We start from the raw sequence: 20,303 nt of genomic DNA on the forward strand, positions 1-20,303 counted from the left end.
CATGCAGCAGTATCGATTATGCCTTCGGACTTAACTTATAATGTACACAATATATGGGATATGTTCGACACGAGTACTGTCGTCCGGAATAACTGATACTCTGTAAAGCGCATGACTTATTTTGAGGATTTTTCATCATTAGTTTGAGGTTTTGTTTTTTTACTTCTCCCAAAAAGGGGGTGCTAATGCCAAATGGCACTTTAGCTCATGAAAATTTGTTGATTTTAGTTAAATTTTGCCCAATGTGAGCAAATGTTCCGTATTTGAATAACTAAAAATAAGAACTAAAGTTGTATACAAATATAGTACACAGTTAGAAATTAGGAAACTATTTTAGTTAAAATTTTCTTTAAAAAACCTACATTTTCTTTCATGGAAATAATTTGGATTTTTAAACTGGCATTTGTTTGTATTTGAATAGCTTATTATTACAGCGAAAATTACGGCCTAAAAATTAATATAAAAAAAAACTGTTTACTGATTATCATGTAATCAGTAAACGGCGGACACATAATTCAGTAACATTAAAAATAAATGGAATTAACGTGGATGAGTTCGGACCTTTAAATATCTTGGAGCTATGGTCAATGACGAATGGGACAACTCTAAAGAAATAACACGCAGACTAGAAGTGGCAAGGGATTCCCTCCTTAAATATAAGAAAGTTTTTACCAGCCATGATGTAAATTTAAACACAAAAAATCGTTATATGAAAACATATGTGTGGTCTGCTCTATTATATGGCGTGGAAACTTAGACCTTGAAGTCTATTGATATGAAGAAACTAGAAGCCTTCGAGATGTGCACATACCAACGCATCCTTAAAATATCATGGACACATTTCATATCAAATAATGAAGTTCTAAGGCGATTACACAAATATAAAGAACTACTGAATACTATAAAGAGACGAAAAACATCATATTTGGGCCACATTATGAGAAACCAGAAGTACAAGCTGCTACAAAATATTATCCGTGTAAATATTGATGGAAAGCCTTGTCTAGAGGGAGAAAACAACTTCTGTGGATCAACAACATTCAACAGTGGACCGACATACGCGATATCACATATCTGCTAAGCGAAGCCAGAAATAGAGAGACTTTTGCCGATATTCTAATCAATATATGATTATTTATGTATGTACTAAATAATATTTTATTTGCATTTTGGTCGCCATCATTCGAAAATCGAATATACAAATAAAGAAGAAGAATAGCTAATTAATATATCGCAAATATAGAATGAAATTCCGGTTTCCTAGATTTAAAGCTAGATATGCCCTTTAACAACTGTCCTTATTTTAAAAATGCGGCATCTTTGGTTCGATATCAATACCAAAATCCTTAAGGGAAGTACAAAATCTTTGGATCTTTGTTTCTAGTAACCTATAAAAACATTTATTTATTAATAAAATTTGTTTGTTATTGTACATACTTTTATTTTCAATTTTATTTTATTCACCTCGAGTATATTGAACCCAGAGTTAAATTTATAGAATAAGAAATGTAACCATTCAAAAATTGCATGTTAACGCCATGCATTAACCGAATATAGAAATAAAACGGCATTTTATTTTTGCTAGTTTTGCGGTTTCGAGCAATTTATTTACAAACAAAGAGTGGCGAAATAATTACGTTGCATATTTTAATGAATAAATCTTACAAATTGCAATTTGATCTTTTATAATAAGAGCTAATCGACCAACACACTCTTACAAGTGTTTTATTCAACCTTGTTTTATGTGATTTGCTTTCATTTCAGGTTATGAGTTCCTAGTAAGCCAACAACTTCAAATCCGCTCAAAGTAAATAACGCTGTTGAACACCGATAAAAGATGAAATATTTTGGTGGTATTGAAGGGTAAGTACACTTCCATTCGATGGGAATTTTTTAACTCTTCTAATAGATACTCTCATGAGCAGTGTTGCCAGTATTGGGGATTTTCCCCAAATATTTTGGGGATTCGGGGTTCATTATAATAAATCAGGTTTCCATGAAAAGTTTTAATTTCTACATTATCTTCAAATTTAAAATATTCCACGACATACATTTGGAATAGAAACGGACACAGGATTTTATTATGGGGACCCAAAAGCTAATTTATAATTTTATAGTTTCTTTTTTCAATTTCAAATTATAACTAATTTTCTACAACAGATCTATTCAATTATTTTTCCTAAAAACCTGTCAAAAATTTATTGGGGATTTTTGTGTAGCAATTTTTAATTTTAATTTTAATTTTCGGGGACAAAAGAGTACCAATTTGGGAACAAGAGCCAAAAAGTTCAATATATGCATTCATCAAGCATGAAAAAATTGCTCCATAATTATATATAGCTTCCATATAAACAAGAGCCCCAGGTTTAATTTCATCAAGAGCCAAGGTTTAATTGAATCCACACCGAAAAAAATACCGAACTAATATGAATGTTTATTCAAATTAAATTTTATGTTACGCTATTTACACAATATTAAGAAAAAAGTATATAATCTTTGCTGTAAAAATTATTTTCATTAAATTTAGGACACAAATCATGGAAATTTACGTCCTTCTGTTAAAGTATTATGTCTTTGAAACAAGGAAAACTTACTTCAAAATAAAGAAACAAATTCTAATTTAAAGAAGTCATCTTTAAATTACTTGAATCTTTAGATTTAAGATATTGAATCTTTAGATTTAAGATAAAAAAACTTCAAAAATAGGCCAAGACTTATTTTGAGGATTTTGCATTATTGATTTAAAGTTCTTTTTTTTTAAATTAAGAAAACAGTTTTCACTTTGACTGTTATAATTTGGATTTCTAACCAGCAATTTGTTTGTACATGTCTTTATTAATATATTACAAAAAGAGATTGAAAATACAAAAAAAATAAGATCTGTATCGTAATTTTAACTTTATTAATCCAAGACCCAGACACCAAAATCCTTTTGCGATTATCGGACCACATTCACTGTTGCCACAGTTGCTAGAATTCTAACATATTAAAAATGGTAGATTTTTTACTGTTCGGCTTGGTAGAATTCCTGATGTTTTGGTAGATTTTGCAAAATATTCCTCTCCAACTAAGAGATATCTCACAAATTTTCTATAGACAAATTTTGACCAAATTTTCTAAAGAAATCAAATTTTGACAAAATTTTCTATAGAAATAAAATTTTGACAAAATTGTCTATAGAAATAAAATTTTGACAAAATTTTCTAAAGAAATAAAATTTTGACAAAATTTTCTATAGAAATAAAATTTTGACAAAATTGTCTATAGAAATAAAATTTTGACAAATTTGTCTATAGAAATAAAATTTTGACAAAATTTTCTATAGAGATAAAATTTGACAAAATGTTCTATAGAAATAAATTTTGATGAAATTTTCTATAGAATAAAAAAAATCATCTTTAAATTACTTGATATATTGAATCTTTAGATTTAAGATAAAAAACTTCAAAAATAGGCCTAGACTTATTTTGAGGATTTCGGATTATTGATTTAAAGTCCTTTTTGCTAGGATTCTATTAAAAATGGTAGATTTTTTAATGTTCGGCTTGGTAGAATTCCTGATGTTTTGGTAGATTTTGCAAAATATTTCTCTCCAACTAAGAGGAATCTCACAAATTTTCTATAGAAATAAAATTTTAACAAAATTTTCTATAGAAATAAATTTTGATGAAATTTTCTATAGAAATAAAATTTTGACAAAATTGTCTATAGAAACAAAATTTTGATAAAATTTTCTATAGAAATAAAATTTTGAAAATTTTTTCTCTAGAAATGAAAAGAAATCATCTTTAAATTACTTGATATGTTGAATCTTTAGATTTAAGATAAAAAAACTTCAAAAATAGGACAAGACTTATTTTGAGGATTTTGCATTATTGATTTAAAGTTTTTTTTGCTAGAATTCTATTAAAAATGGTAGATTTTTTACTGTTCGGCTTGGTAGAATTCTTGATGTTTTGGTAGATTTTGCAAACTATTCCTCTCCAACTAAGAGGTATCTCACAAATTTCCTATAAAAATAAAATTTTGACAAAATTTTCTAAAGAAATAAAATTTTGACAAAATTTTCTCAAGAAATAAAATTTTGACAAAATTTTCTAAAGAAATAAAATTTTGACAAAATTTTCTATAGAAATAAAACTTTAACAAAATTTTCTATACAAATGAATTTTGATAAAATTTTCTATAGAAATAAAATTTTGACAAAATTGTCAATAGAAATAAAATTTGACAAACTTTTCTATAGAGATAAAATTTGACAAAATGTTCTATAGAAATAAATTTTGATGAAATTTTCTATAGAAATAAAATTTTGACAAAATTTTCTATAGAAACAAAATTTTGATGAAGTTTTTATAGAAATAAATTTTGATGAAATTTTCTATAGAATAAAAAGAAATCATCTTTACATTACTTGATATATTAAATCTTTAGATTTAAGACAAAAAAAACTTCAAAAATAGGCCAAGACTTATTTTGAGGATTTCGGATTATTGAGGATTTCTATAGAAATACAATTTTGAAAAAATGTTCTCTAGAAATAAAATTTTGACAAAATTTTCTATAGAGATAAAATTTTGACAAGATTTTCTATAGAAATAAAATTTTGAGAAAATTTTCTATAGAAATAAAATTTTGACAAAATTTTCTATAGAAATAAAATTTGATAAAAATTTCTATAGAAATAAAATTTTGATAAAATTTTCTATAGAAATAAAATTTTGACAAAATTTTCTACAGAAATAAAATTTTGACAAATTTTCTATAGAAAAAAATTGAGAAAATTTTCTATAGAGATAAAAAAAGAAGATTAAAAAAGAGATTTTCTATAGAGATTAACTTTTGACAAAGTTTTCAATAGAAACAAAATTTTCTATAGAAATGAATTTTGATAAAATTTTCTATAGAAATACAATTTTGATAAAAATTTCTATAGAAATAAAATTTTGATAAAATTTTCTATAGAAATAACATTTTGACAAAATTTTCTATAGAAATAAAATTTTGCAGAATACGATTTTTTGTTTGGTAGTTTTTTGGTAAAAATGTCTGCAAATTTTATTTTTGTGTCGGTACAATCCTGCAGACAGAAGTGCGTGTCGTAACGGAATGTGTTAAATACCTCGAAAATACTACGAGACAACAAAACGTTAACATTTTAACAGATTGCTAGAGGGCAATGAAGGCAATAGCAGACATTACGGTTCGGTCGAAATAAACTTTTGACAAAATTTTCTATAGAAATACAATTTTGACAAAATTTTCTATAGAAATAACATTTTGACAAAATTTTCTATAGAAAAATAAAATTTTAAAAAATTTTCCATAGAAAAAAATTGAGAAAATTTTCTATAGAGATAAAATTTTGACAAAATTTTCTATAGAAATGAATTTTGATAAAAATTTTCTATAGAAATACAATTTTGATAAAAATTTCTATAGAAATGAATTTTGATAAAAATTTTTATAGAAATGCAATTTTAATAATAATTTCTATAGAAATAAAATTTTGATAAAATTTTCTATAGAAATAAAATTTTTACAAATTTTCTATAGAAATAAAATTTTGCAAAATACTATTTTGTGTTTGGTAGTTTTTTGGTAAAATTGTCTGCAAATTTTATTTTAGGCTCGATACAATCCTGAAGTGCGTGTCGTAACGGAATGTGTACCTCGAAAATACTATGAGACAACAAAACGTTAACATTTTCACAGATTGCTATAGGGCAAATAAGGCAATAGCATACATTACGGTTCGATCGGGAACTGTATTGGAATGGAAAAGCGTGATCAAAGAAATATTCTGAATTCGCAGGATCCGCATCATATGGGTGCCGGGACATGCCAGAATAAGAGTAAACGTAAAGGCAAATGAACTGACGATAAGAGCAAGACCACATAGGGAAGTGCAAAATCAATATGGCAATACGGGCTGAGTAGGATGAATGGGCACGAGAGACACATAAAGCGATACAGAGCAATGCAAAAGTCGAAAAGGCGGCGAAAATGCTATGGCGTGACCCATACAAGAAATAGGCAAGGAGAGTAGGACGATAGTCAAGAGCATAGACCCTATACTAGAGAGATGATCCATCGGTTTTAAACGATGTTTGGCAGCTCCGAAGATTAAGTAAAAACGAAGAAAATGAGAGCACGCTTCTTTCTTTCGTTTTCCTTTTTGTAGTTCACCAATTTTACACAAAATTAGATTTACCAGAGGATAAAATTAAAAGTTCACATTTGAAATGTTTGCTGACTTTTTTCTAAGGGTATAGTCGGTATTTTCTGTTTTTAACAGAGTTTTTCTTTCTACGAGTGTATTAAAGAGCATTCGACTGGGACAATACATGAATAATAATTTACTATAATGTGTCCCAAAATTTAAGAAATCAAATAGAAAAACAGCACTACACGCATTTGAAAATAATTGAATAAATATTTCGTTCCCATCTCATCATTTTATAGGTGGTAACCTTTGGTCCATTTTTTATTGAATATTAATAACCACAAAGCAACCGTTGTTGGTCACCACTTTAACTATTGAAAATACATCATCCATTCAATCAGTCAATCAGTCAGTCAATCAATTAATTGATTTTATTAAATGGGTGAAGAATAAGGTTATAGTTTAACTATTGGTTCGTCATAAAAATACAATAACATAAAAACCGATAATGAATCAATGCCATCATCATCATAGTAGATTTGCAATTGGAATTTATAACTTTTTAACTTGCTCACTTTCAGTGTACATTACAGAGATAACCCTCCAATCAAAAACAAAGGAAAACAACAATAACAAAAATGTATTAATTATCTTGTAATTTACAATTATTTATTGACAGCTTTGTTATTTCTTTGCCTTCAATATCAGTTCAAATCAATCAATAATTGAACCAAAGGAAAGTGTTTCTCTTACCGAAGTACTTTGAATTATTTAAATATAAACTGATATCAGTGTTTATTCATTCACTCCTCTTTGCTGGGGATGTTTTTATTCCCATTGATGATCGTAAATTATTGACAAAATTTCAAAGTATTAAACGTTCGCAATTGCAATCGATAAAAACGCAATGAGGTCTATAAATATAGGATGACAAAATTTATAGATGTGATTTAGCAAATCACATCTTATTGCTATCGGTATGTTTTCATTTCCGTAATAGATAGTAAAACAAATTTGAATATAGAGCTACATAAAATGAAATATTCTACTCTAAAAAAATATTTTCTTGAGCACAAGGATTTCTTTTCTTCAAAGTACGATTGCGAGATTTCCTTAGGTTAGGTGGCAGCCCGATGTATCAGGCTCACTTAGACTATTCAGTCCATTGTGATACCACATTGGTGAACGTCTCTCTTATCACTGAGTGCTGCCCGATTCCATGTTAAGTTCAATGACGAGGGACCTCCTTTTTATAGCCGAGTCCGAACGGCGTTCCAAATTGCAGTGAAACCACTTAGAGAAGCTTTGAAACCCTCAGAAATGTCACCAGCATTACTGAGGTGGGATAATCCACCGCTGAAAAACTTTTTGGTGTTCGGTCGAAGCAGGAATCGAACCCACGACCTTGTGTATGCAAGGTGGGCATGCTAACCATTGCACCACGGTGGCGAGATTTTCTTACTCAGAAAACAAATATCACGAAAAAAAAATTTCAAATTAAATGTATTTGATTTTTAAACAAGTATATACGGCCGTAAGTTCGGCCAGGCCGAATCTTATGTACCTTCCACCATGGATTGCGTAGAAACTTCTACGAAAGACTGTCATCCACAAATTTCAACTCACTCGGATGAAATTTGCTCCTCCAAAAGGCTCCAAAACCAAAACTCGTGATCGGTTTATATGGGGGCTATAAATGATTATCGACTGATATGGACCACTTTTGGCATGGTTGTTAAATATCATATACTACCACCACGTACCAAATTTCAACCAGATCGGATGAATTTTGCTTCTCCAAAAAGTACCGGAGGTCAAATCTGGCGATCGGTTTATATGGGAGCTATATATAATTATGGACTGATAGGAACCAATTCCTGCATGGTTGTTGGATACCATATACTAACATCACGCACCAAATTTCAACCAAATGGGAAGAATTTTGCTCTTCCAAGATGCTCCGGAGGTCAAATCTGGGGATCGGTTTATATGGGGTCTATACATAATTATGGACCGATATCGACCAATTTTTGCATGGGTGTTTGAGGCCATATATTAACATCACGTACCAAATTTCAACTGAATCAGATGAATTTTGGTCTTCCAAAAGGCTCCGGAGTTCAAATCGGGGGATCGATTTATACGGGGGCTATATATAATTATGGACCGATATGGACCAATTTTTGCATGGTTGTTAGATACCATATACTAACACCATGTTTCAAATTTCAGCCAGATCGGATGAAATTTGCCTCGCAAGCCAAATTTGGGGGTCCGTTTATATGGGGGCTATACGTAAAAGTGGACCAATATGGCCCATTTGCAATACCATCCGACCTACATCAATAACAACTACTTGTGCCAAGTTTCTAGTCGATAGCTTGTTTCGTTCGGAAGTTAGCGTGATTTCAACAGACGGACGGACGGACATGCTCAGATCGACTCAGAATTTCACCACGACCCAGAATATATATACTTTATGGGGTCTTAGATCAATATTTCGATGTGTTACAAACGGAATGACAAAGTTAATATACCCCCCCCCCCCCCATCCTATGGTGGAGGGTATAAAAATATTCAATTAAAAATTTAATTGATACAACAAATTTTTTAATTGAAACAAAAATCAATCACAAAAATTAGTTTTACCAATTAATTTTCTAATTGGATCAATTTTGTAATTAACTTTGGTGATTGATACTATCATTTCTGTGATTAAAGATATTTCATATTTAAAAATTAATTGAACCAATTAATTTCGTGATTGAAGACAACAAATATTTTTTATTACAATGAAGAAGTTTTGTCCTTAGAGTCATTGTGATTCTATTTTGAAATGTGAGCAATAGATTATTCCATTAAAGGATAATTTTTAAAAATGCATGCAATCTTTTTTTGAATCGATAGTACAGTCCATATAATGTAATGTTTGAAGATTATTGCATGCAAATGTTGACCGCGAGTTTTGGCATACTCTCGCAATAGCCCCACAAAAAATAAGCTAAATGCGTAAAATTGCACGACCTAGGCGAACAATTGACCGGTTCCGAACCGGAAATAAAATGTTCACTTAACTCGCCTCTCAAAAACTCTGCAAGTCTAGGTCTTGCATTTTTGGCAAAAAACAGTTGGATATCATCTCACGGTAGCGCAACCCTTCACAGTTACACGATTCGCATCATCTTTGAAGAAGTACTGCCCAATGCTGCCAAATCGCTTTTTTTGGAAATAATTCTGTAACTTTGGAACGGATAAAGACATCAACATAGTTTTGTCTTTGTGAGAAAGTTGAGGTATTTTCCTCTAAGTTTGTGGGTTCCTAGTGGATCCACGGGCTGACCTGTAGGCGTTGAATGTTGGTCACCTCGGAGGTATGAAATTTTGTTTTAGGTGTCAAATCCGCAATTATGAACCGATTTTGATGATTTTTTCTTTGCTGGATAACATAGATCTTATATATTTAATAGTTCGCGAGATATGAACCACAATTTATTTTTTGTGCAAAATTTCAACAAAGTGGGGTCAGTATTTTGACGGATCCATGTTTTAATTTCTTAACTGCATTCCCTACAAAATTCTATGTAATTTTAAAGAAAAAAATGTGCTTTAGATTAAAAGTTGTAGACTCCACAACTTCGAATTTCGAAAAAGGCACTTGCATTCTTCCTGTCGTAACATTCTGGACTTCATCCAAACTTTTTGTTTCTTATAGAACACCAAATAAAGACACGTCTTAAGCTTTAAGTATTTTAGTCAAGTAGTATACGAGTTCTTCTCATCCCAAAATCGGCCATTTTTGGAAAAGAAAAAAATTTTGTTTTAAAAAAGTCTCATTTAGCAAAGCACCGATTGCTAAGCCGATCTCTTTTCCAAAAAGCCTCATGTGTACATTAACTAACTGTAACATCCTACCGGATGCAGGGGCTTATAAGGTCTATCCAGCATAGAAAATATCGTCGAAATCGGTTCATAATTGCGGATTTGACAGCTAAAAAAAAAAAAAAACATCAACAGTGACTATTATATAGCGTTATTGGAGCGTTTGAAGGTCGAAATCGCGGCAAAACGGCCCCATATGAAAAAGAAAAAAGTGTTGTTCCACCAAGACAACGCACCGTGCCACAAGTCATTGAGAACGATGGCAAAAATTCATGAATTGGGCTTCGAATTGCTTCCCCACCCACCGTATTCTCCAGATCTGGCCCCCAGCGACTTTTTCTTGTTCTCAGATCTCAAAAGGATGCTCGCAGGGAAAAAATTTGGCTGCAATGAAGAGGTGACCGCCGAAACTCAGGCCTATTTTGAGGCAAAACCGAAGGAGTACTACCAAAATGGTATCAAAAAATTGGAAGGTCGTTATAATCGTTGTATCGCTCTTGAAGGGAACTATGTTGAATAATAAAAACGAATTTTGACAAAAAATGTGTTTTTCTTTGTTAGACCGGGGACTTATCAGCCAACCTGTTACATATTAGCCATCCTTTATATGAAAATTTAAAAGACCTGCTATAGGTCCGTCAGTGTAAATTTGCACCAATTTCTCGTAGGCCGGGAAGCTTTTTTCAGTGTATTTTTTAGATTCGATATTAATCAATATAAAAAATAATCAATTATAAAAAGTAAAATGGAGTTAATAAAATGTTTAATTCAAGCTCGTAATTACAAGAACCATTTTCGTAATTGAAACAGATACAATTCAGCGTGGAAAGGGGGGATATTGGGCACATATGACTATATTTTAACCACAGTCGGTTCCTAAAATTACCCGCAAACAAAAATGCTTTCCTCCCAAACGAAATTTTAGACCAACTGAAATCTTTTGGAAATTTCTTTTAATGGCAAAAAAGATTGTTCGGAAGAATAGTATAGTAGTTTTATCATAAACGTTAATGTGTTTAGGAAATTTCCCGATTTGATTCAATATAGGGCCCGATTCTGTATCACCTCTTTCCTAACATAACATAGGTATCCAGCAAATACATTCAGATTTTTTTTTTAATTTGTTTGTTTTTGCTTTTCTTAATCTCTAATCGAACTGTTTCTATAAATTTCTTCCTTCAGTGGTGCTACACATTCACGATTAGTCATCTGTGATGAGAATGGTGAATGTTGTGCGACAACTACGGGATTGGGTACCAATCATTGGAATGTAGGCATTGCAGAATGTGCTCGCCGCATAGCCGATATGGTGGAACGTGCCAAAACAGATGCGGGCATACAACAGGAGACACGTTTAACAAGTCTGGGTTTGAGTTTAAGCGGCTGCGAACAGGTAATATAAAAAACGACTGCATTCATTAAAATAAGTATTCCCGATTTATTTTGGTTTTATCAAGTCAAGGTCAATTGATTTCCATATATTGATTATGGTTTTTTCTTTTTAATTTTTTTTTTGCATGATATTTTTTTGGATGTCGAATGTATGACAGGAAGCAACAAATCGTGAACTAGAAATGGAACTTCGTACTTCATTTCCTGATATTGCTGATAATTATACAGTAACCAGTGATACTATGGGCAGCATTTTCACGGCATCTCCCATAGGTGGCATGGTGGTTATTTCGGGCACTGGATCAAATGCATTATTAAGAAATCCTGACGGTTCATCATATAATTGTGGTGGTTGGGGACATTTTATGGGTGATGAAGGAAGTGGTAAGTTGAATATTTATCCATCCCACAATCAAAAAAAAAAATAGAAACCTCTCAAAAATGGTTACTGTTAAAAGTGAACAACTTTCAAAAATCTTTGTGAGAAATTTAGTTTTTTTGTCACTTTAAAATAAATCTATTTCCAATTGAGAACAACATTTAAACGACGGTGCACTCAAAAAAAGGGGACGCTAATGTCAATTTAACTTTATTTTAGTTGATGAACATTTTTTATTTTAGTTAAATTAAGTCCAATGTGAGTAAATGTTCCTTATTTGAATAATTTTTTTGCTTACTTTAATGACGTGAACTAAGAATAAGACACACACAGATGTATACAAATAAAGTACACAATTTTACTAGAAAATAAAATAGTTCATTTTTTTTTAAATGGAAGAAGTTTGCTTAAATTTCGTTCATAAATCTCTCAAATGAGTAAATTTTACTAAAATTGTACCTGTCATGAACTTCTTATGGAGCAAAAGACATTTTAACAATTTTTAAAGCCATTTTTTCCTTCACCATATGAGACTTTCTTAAACAACTGAAAAAAAATTATTATTTTTAATAAATTGCCTTCAATTGGACAAAAAGTATAAACTTTTTGTTTTGTAATATGTTGCCATTAGAAAACTAAATTTTTCTAAAATAAACCTACATTTTCTTCCAAGGTGAGTTCACGTTTTTTTTTTTTGGGTCCACCACCAAAAAAGTTACAACTCCACCCAAATCCTGACAAAACTTTTTTATATGAAAAACGTCTTTTGCTCATAACTCCCCAACTATGAACCCTAGAGCAATTTGTGAACACTCCTAAAAATATAAAATTTCATCCACATCATCTAAAAATCTAAATTTTATATAAAATTCCTATAACGATAGGGAGGTTAATATGTGACCAATCATCAAAAAATCGAATTTTTTATATAAAAACCTTATTTTTCTCATATCTCCTAAACTATGCGTCCTAGTGCGACAAGAGCATTAATTTGTGATCATATCTCAAAAATCCAAATCATGCAAAAATCAACATTTTTATATGAAAAACTTGTGAAAGGAGGTTTATTCGTAATCATCCCAAAAAATCTACAATTCCATCCAAAAAATCATAAAAATTTAAATTTTATATATAAAAAACTTACTTTTCTCATATCTCCTAAACTATGCGTCCTAGAGCGAAAAGGTTAATTCCTGATCACCCTCAAAAAATTTAAAAATTCACTCAAATCCTTAAAAAATTTAAATATTTATTTGAAAAACTTATTTTGCTCATATCTCCTAAAATATCCATCGTAGAGCGAAATTGAGGTTAAATCGTGATCACCCCCAAAAAATCTAAGGGCGTCTTCGTTTCGCAAAAAATCACCCTTATTCCTGAAGTCACCCTCGCCGTCGCGTTTTGTCGCTTTTCGTCAGTCGCCACTAATTGGTATTCCGTTCGTCGATATATTCTGCTATCGACGAAAATCGGTATTCCTGGTGTCGCTTTTTGTCGCCAATATCGTCGCTTTTTATCGCCGTTAAATTTACCAGCGACGAGTTTAGTGATTAATTTTTGAAGAAGTTTTTTAGACTTTATTAATCGAATAATTCAAAAATAAATTTAATAAATGGAAATTGGTAAGAGGTAAAGTGAATAATCTTCAACAATTACAAAAAAAAAAAAAATGAGAATAAAAGGAACTAGAGATCAGCCATTAGATGAGCTAGACTGACTCCAACGATTTAAAACCGGTTGGAACAAATGGTTTGTAGTTTAATGCCTTTGAACTTTAGAGAAAAATTTTAACAAATGGTAGAAAAGGTGTAACTATTATTAAAAAGATCTATACTGTTCAAGTATTTATTCCAGCTTCCACTCTTTGAGGAACTCATGTTCTGAGCTGACCACGATCACAAATCTATTGATATAAAAATGCGCTGTTTATACCAAATTGATCTGTATATATAGTAGTTATGGTCATCGCATTCACATCATAGAAAAGAAAACTGCATTTCCGGAACAAAAAAAACTGCACAACTAAAGTAAACGTGTTGATTTTTCTATTTATTTTTAATAGAAAAACCCTTCAAGGCCAATGTATTTTATTTAGCACCAAACTTAGATAATGTAAATCATTTCCCGAGTCAAATTTATCATTTATTATTTTTAAAAGCAAATAATTAAAATTCAGTTTTGCACATCAGCTGATTGTTTACTTTCACGATGATCCTTGTGCCATTGATCTCAGCGTCGTCGCCATTTTTATAGTTTTTGAAGCTTTTACTGTCCTTGAATATATATCCACATTTTTTCCCGCGTCAAATTAAATAGTTTTTCTTGATTTGGCGACACAGAATTGCGTCAGAAATAAAAATATTTTAAACCGAAAAAATTAAAATTAATTTTTTTGTACATCAGCTGATTGTTTTCTAGTGATATCGGCATTTTATTACCGAGTACTGTAATTGGTACAAAAAGTAATCGTCGTCTCGCCGTCGCCACTTCACAGGAATACCAAATGAATGACGAGACGACTTAAAAGCGACAGACGACAAAAAGCGACGACGAGAGCGATGGCGACTTCAGGAATAAGGGTGTGTGTTACCTTGGTGTTACACTACTTTTTTCCTCATTGTATTTTCGTGAATTATTGTTAATTCACGATATTGTGAGGGATACGGGACCCAAAAGCTATAACAGTGCCCTTCATATTTTGCAATCAATTTCGAGAAGTTTGCACCTTTTTTACCAATCGAAATCGCCATAAAATTCCATCCAAATCATCTTAAAATCGAAATTTTTATATGAAAAACGTGATTAGCTCATATCTCCTAGTCTATGCGTCCTACACCCAGAGAAGGAATGTGATCACCTCAAACATGTTTCAAGAGCAAAATGTTATTTTTAGATGGTGACCATGTAACACGTTTGTCGCAAAAATGTATTTTCTCGGCAAACATAACATGCTTTCCGAAAACATATACATAATTTCTGAGAAAATAACATGGTTGCGGGGAACATGTTACATGGTCACCATCCAAAAATAACATTTTGCTCTTGAAACATGTTTGAGGTGACCATATTCCTTCTCTGGGTGTATATCGATAATGAGGCTAATTTGTGATTACCCCTGCAAAATACAAAGTACCATCCAACTGATCCAAAAATCGAAATTTTTATATGATAAACTCCTAAGCTATGCATCGTAGAGAAAACAAGTATATACGGCCGTAAGTTCGGCCAGGTCGAAGCTTATGTACCCTCCACCATGGATTGCGTAGAAACTTCTACGAAAGACTGTCATCCACAAACGATGTACTTGGGTTGTGGTATCTTACAACTTCTTAACATCATTTTCTAAATTGTGAGTTAGTCCATACGTGGTATATATTAGACAAAAAGGTATGTATAGGTAAGTCTACAAATAGTTATGAATCTATAAATATGGACTTTTGCGCGGCACGTAGAGAGCCAGAATTGAAATATGGGGGTCGCTTATATGGGGGCTATATACAATTATGAACTTGATATGGACCAATTTTTGTGTGATTGATTGGGGATCGATTTATCTGAGGGCTATATATAACTATGGACCTAGTTAAGCATGGTTGTTAACGGCCATATACTTGCACAATGTACCAAATTTCAACCGAATCGGATGAAATTTGCTCCTCCAAGTGGCTCCAAAACCTAATCTCGGGACCGGTTTATATGGGGGATATATATGATTATGGACTGATATGGACCACTTTTGGGCTGGTTGTTAAATATCATATACTACCATAACGTACCAAATTTCAACTAGATCGGATGAATTTTGCTTTTCCAAAAGGCCCCGGAGGTCAAATCTGGTGGCTATATATAATTATGGACTGATATGAACCAATTCCTGCATGGTTGTTGGATACCATATACTAACATCACGTACCAAATTTCAACCGGATCGGATACATTTTGGTCTTCCAAGAGGCTCCGGAAGTCAAATCTGGTGATCGGTTTATATGGGGGCTATATATAATTATTGACCGATGTAGACCTATTTTGGCATGGTCATTAAAGACCATATACTAACACCATGTACCAAATTTCAGCCGGATCGGATAAAATTTTATTCTCTTAGAGCCAAATCGAGGGATCGGTTTATATGGGGGCTATATATAATTATGGACCGATGTGGACCAATGTTTGCATGGTTGTTAGAGATCATGTGCTGACACCATGCACCAAATTTCAGACGGATCGGATGAAATTTGCTTCTCTTATAGGCTCCGCAAGCCAAATCGGGGGATCGGTTTATATGGGGCTATATATAATTATGAACCGATGTGGACCAATTTTCGTATGGTTGTTAGAGATCATGTGCTGATACCATGTACCAAATTCCAGCCGGATCGGATGAAATTTTCTTCTCTTAGAGGCTCCGCAAGCAAAATCTGGGGATCGGGTTATATGGGGGTTATATATAATTAAGGACCGATGTGGACCAATTTTTTGCGTGGTTGTTAGAGACCATATACTAATACTATGTACCAAATTTCAGACGGATCGGATGAAATTTCCTTCTCTTAGAGGCTTCGCAAGCCAAATTTGGTGGTCCATTTATATGGACCACCTACATCAATAACAACTACCTGTGTTATTGACCTACATAAATAACAACTACCTGTGCCAAGTTTCAAGTCGATAGCTTGTTTCGTTCGGAAGTTAGCGTGGTCACCCTCGGGTCTATTTGTGATCACCCCTAAGAAATCCAAAATTCCATCCAAAAAACTAAATTTTTATATATAAATATCTTGCAAAATATGTGTCGAAGGGCGAAAAAAATGTTATCTCGTGATTACCCCCAAAAAATTAAAAATTCCAAAAATCGAAATTGTTATATGAAAAACTTCTTAATTCGTGATCACCCCAAAAAAGTCGTATTCTATCCAAATCATCAAAAAAATCAATTTTTTTTTATATGCAAAGCTTCTTGTGCTCATATCACGCAAACTTCGCGTCCTAGATCGAAAAGGAGGTTAATTCGTGATTACCCCCAAAAAATCCAATATTCCATCTAAATCGTGACAAAATCGATTTTTTATATGAAAAACTTGTTTTGGTCACATCTCCTAATAATAAGGAGGTTAATTTGCGTCCTATAGCGATAATGAGGATAATTTGTGACCAAGCCTAAAAGCTACAAAATTCCATCCAAATATCGAAATTTTTCTCATATCTCCCAAACTATGCGAAAATGAGACTTTCTCTTACGCATAGAGTTTAAAGTGGACTAACAAACCCCCAAGTTGTAGTGGGTGGACAACCTATATCGATCATATATCGACCAAAGAAAACCAAAAAGAAAACAATTGAAGCAAAGATTATAAACTTTCTTATAATAACAATTTCATTATTTTAAAGATATTTGTACTTAATACTGGGTAAATAGCGTATCCTAAAATGTAAAGGGTGGTTAAAATTTCAAGGGCCGATGTTGATTTTGAATAAAACACAAACTATTTAGGAAATTATTGTAATTTTATTTTATTATGATATATTGGTATTACTCAATTATGTATGGAACAAAATATCGGTCAAATGGGCGCCGCGACCTCGGTGGCACACCTTCATCCGATGGTCCAAATTTTCGATGACGCTGAGACATAATGGAGGTTCTATCCCGTTAATGTGCCGAATTATCTCATCCTTTAGCTCTTGAATTGTTGCTGGCTTATCGACAAACACCTTTTCTTTCAAATAACCCCAAAGAAAAAAGTCCATCGGTGTCAAATCACATGATCTTGGCGGTCAATTGACATCGCCATTACGTGAGATAACACGGCCATTGAATTTGTTGCGTAAAAGAGCCATTGTTTCGTTAGCTGTGTGGCAAGTGGCACCGTCCTGCTGAAAACACATATCTTCCACATCCATATCTTTCAATTCGGGCCATAAAAAGTTTGTTATCATCTCACGATAGCGAACACCTTTCACAGTAACTGCCTGACCGGCCTCATTTTGGAAAAAAATACGACCCGATGATGCCGCCAGTCCATAAACCGTATTTTCGACAATCACTCTTGGATTCTTATTCGCCCAAATGCGGCAATTCTGTTTATTGACGAAGCCACTGAGGTGAAAATGTGCCTCATCACTGAAGATGATTTTCTTCGAAAATTGATCATCCACTGTTGCCATTTCTTGGAACCATTTAACACGTTGTTGGATTCTGTATCTCTCCATGGTTCAAATTGAGTAAGTCTGAAATAGAGAAATGTCAAATAAAATTCGGAAAAACAACTTGTGGTTTAGGTGTGGTTCATATTCAACATCGGCCCTTACAATTTAACCACCCTTTATAACATATATTTTTCCAGTTAATATTCAAAGCTTAATAACTTTGCTAAAACTTACACCCATGGAAAAAAATATGAACGGCGTGCACGTTTCAAAACGATCTGTTCATATGTGGTGTTATGCGGAGAACAGACGGTGTCAATTTGACAACGATAAAGTTTCACCATGCTTTGTCAAAACAACAACCAGCGTTCATGATCTGAAAACGTAATGGTTACGAATTTAAAAAGAAAATCCACTACATTGACCCGAACCTGGATTGTCTGCTCCATACGCGGTAACAGTCGCTTTAGCACATTGCACCACCGACGGAGTTGTCATAAGAACGTCTACCGAATATTTTTTTCATGACCAAAGAAAACCAAAAGCTATTCATGAAATCGTAAATTCCCGCATACGAAAGTTTTAAGTTTTCGTGAACGTTTCCGTATCATTCTGTTACCGCCCGTTCACGATTTTTTATTACTATTAGTGTAAGCTATAGTTACGTGTTATACCTCAAATGAAAGGGCAGAAGATGGGTGGGTTAATAGTCGATATATTTTGAATATTTTGAATATATATATTTTGAGTTTTGAATATAAATTAAAATATTCAAAAAATTATAGACAAAATTTTGATTTTGTTGTTATATTTTATAAATTAGAGGCTGTTTCTCAAGACCCGAATATTTCCGGGCAAAAATTTTTACTACAGAATTACGTAACATACTTGAAATTCAAGCAATTTAGTGAGGTGTCATTTAACTGCAATTAAACCCTTGAAATAAGGAAAATTTCTTTGGACTGAGGGAAATTTCTTAAAAAGGTTATAAAATTAACTAAAACAAAATAAATATTTGCAATATGCAACAGACATTTATCTGTGAATATTTTTTTTTATTTGTTTTAAGTTATAACACACAAAAAATATTTTTTGTGTTCAATCACGAAATTAATTGATCCAATTAATAAATTTTTAATTGAAATGTCTTCAATCTCAGAAATGATAGTATCAATTAAAAAAAGTCAATTAACAAATTGATTGATCCGATAAAAAATAATTTTTGTGATTGATATTTGTTTCAATTAAAAAATTGTTGAATCAATTAAATTTTTAATTGAATATTTTTTAAACTCAAGTCTTTAATTGGAACAATTTTTGTGATTTTTTTGTGAATTTATCATTTAGTTAACCACTGACTTTTTCTTCATTTTCAGCCTGGTATATATCTCATCGTGCTATGAAAATCGTCTTTGACGATATGGACAATTTCGAAAAATCTCCCTATCCCATACAACTTGTTTGGAAGCTGATTGAGGAACATTTTAATATCCAAAATCGTCTCGATCTACTGTCTCATTGTTATGGCAAATTTGATAAACCATTTTATGCCAGTTTATGTAAGAAACTTTCACATGCCGCCGAACAAGGAGATGAATTGGCCAAATTTCTATTTCATGAAGCTGGATGTCATCTAGCACGCAGTATTCAGGCATTATTGCCAAAGGTTCATGATGATTTGGTTAAGACCGGCTATCTGAGTATTGCTTGTGTGGGATCAGTATGGTTTAGCTGGCCTTTGCTAAAAGATGGTTTCGTCGGAACTTTGGGAAAACATAAAATACCCTTTGGATTAAAATTATTGCGTATTACAAAGAGTATGGCTTATGGAGCTTGTTATCTTGGAGCCGATGGTATTGGTTTTCCTTTGCCACGTAATTATTCCGATAATTTTGATGTTATGTTCCAATACAAGGAGTTACACACAAATGGATCATTAAATGGATCTGCTAAAACAAATGGATGTTCCAATACAAAATAGCATTATTGGTGGTTTTTATTAGATAACATTAGCCTGTCTTCCAAATCATTCCAAACATAACATATACCCCTACATTAATCTGTAGTACCTTCAATACAATCCATATTCTTCCCCATAAATATACGTACACTTTTTATATGTAATATGATCATGTTGAAATAAATTTTAGCAAAAATATACAAATATTACAAATTTAAATCGAAGTGTTTAATTTCGAGATCGATTTTGATTTCACGTTTCTTCTGTTCTATTGAAGTAAGCATGAAAATATGATCATAGGACAGGCAGAATTGAAGGAGGTCCATGCAATAATACAATTGGGAAACACCTCAGCTCCGCCGCTATCAATCACTGTTAGG

At 32.2% G+C, this 20,303-nt stretch overlaps 1 protein-coding gene across 3 annotated transcripts in view; it reads left to right on the forward strand.

Annotated features, from left to right (window-relative positions):
• The window catches only part of Nagk (N-acetylglucosamine kinase), a 225,954-nt gene extending 205,812 nt beyond the window's left edge, over positions 1-20,142 (forward strand). For all 3 annotated transcript variants that reach the window (XM_075291732.1, XM_075291730.1, XM_075291731.1), the window contains 4 exons: positions 1,765-1,863; positions 11,228-11,438; positions 11,596-11,821; positions 19,340-20,142. In XM_075291732.1, the coding sequence (XP_075147847.1) occupies positions 1,838-1,863; positions 11,228-11,438; positions 11,596-11,821; positions 19,340-19,944 (1,068 nt within the window). In that variant the 5' untranslated portion in view covers positions 1,765-1,837 and the 3' untranslated portion in view covers positions 19,945-20,142. The remainder of the gene's footprint in view (positions 1-1,764; positions 1,864-11,227; positions 11,439-11,595; positions 11,822-19,339) is intronic.
• The last annotated feature ends 161 nt before the right edge of the window (positions 20,143-20,303 follow it).

The sequence above is a fragment of the Haematobia irritans genome, chromosome 1 (genome assembly GCF_050003625.1).
Source record: "Haematobia irritans isolate KBUSLIRL chromosome 1, ASM5000362v1, whole genome shotgun sequence".
Classification (NCBI taxonomy): Eukaryota; Metazoa; Arthropoda; class Insecta; order Diptera; family Muscidae; genus Haematobia; species Haematobia irritans.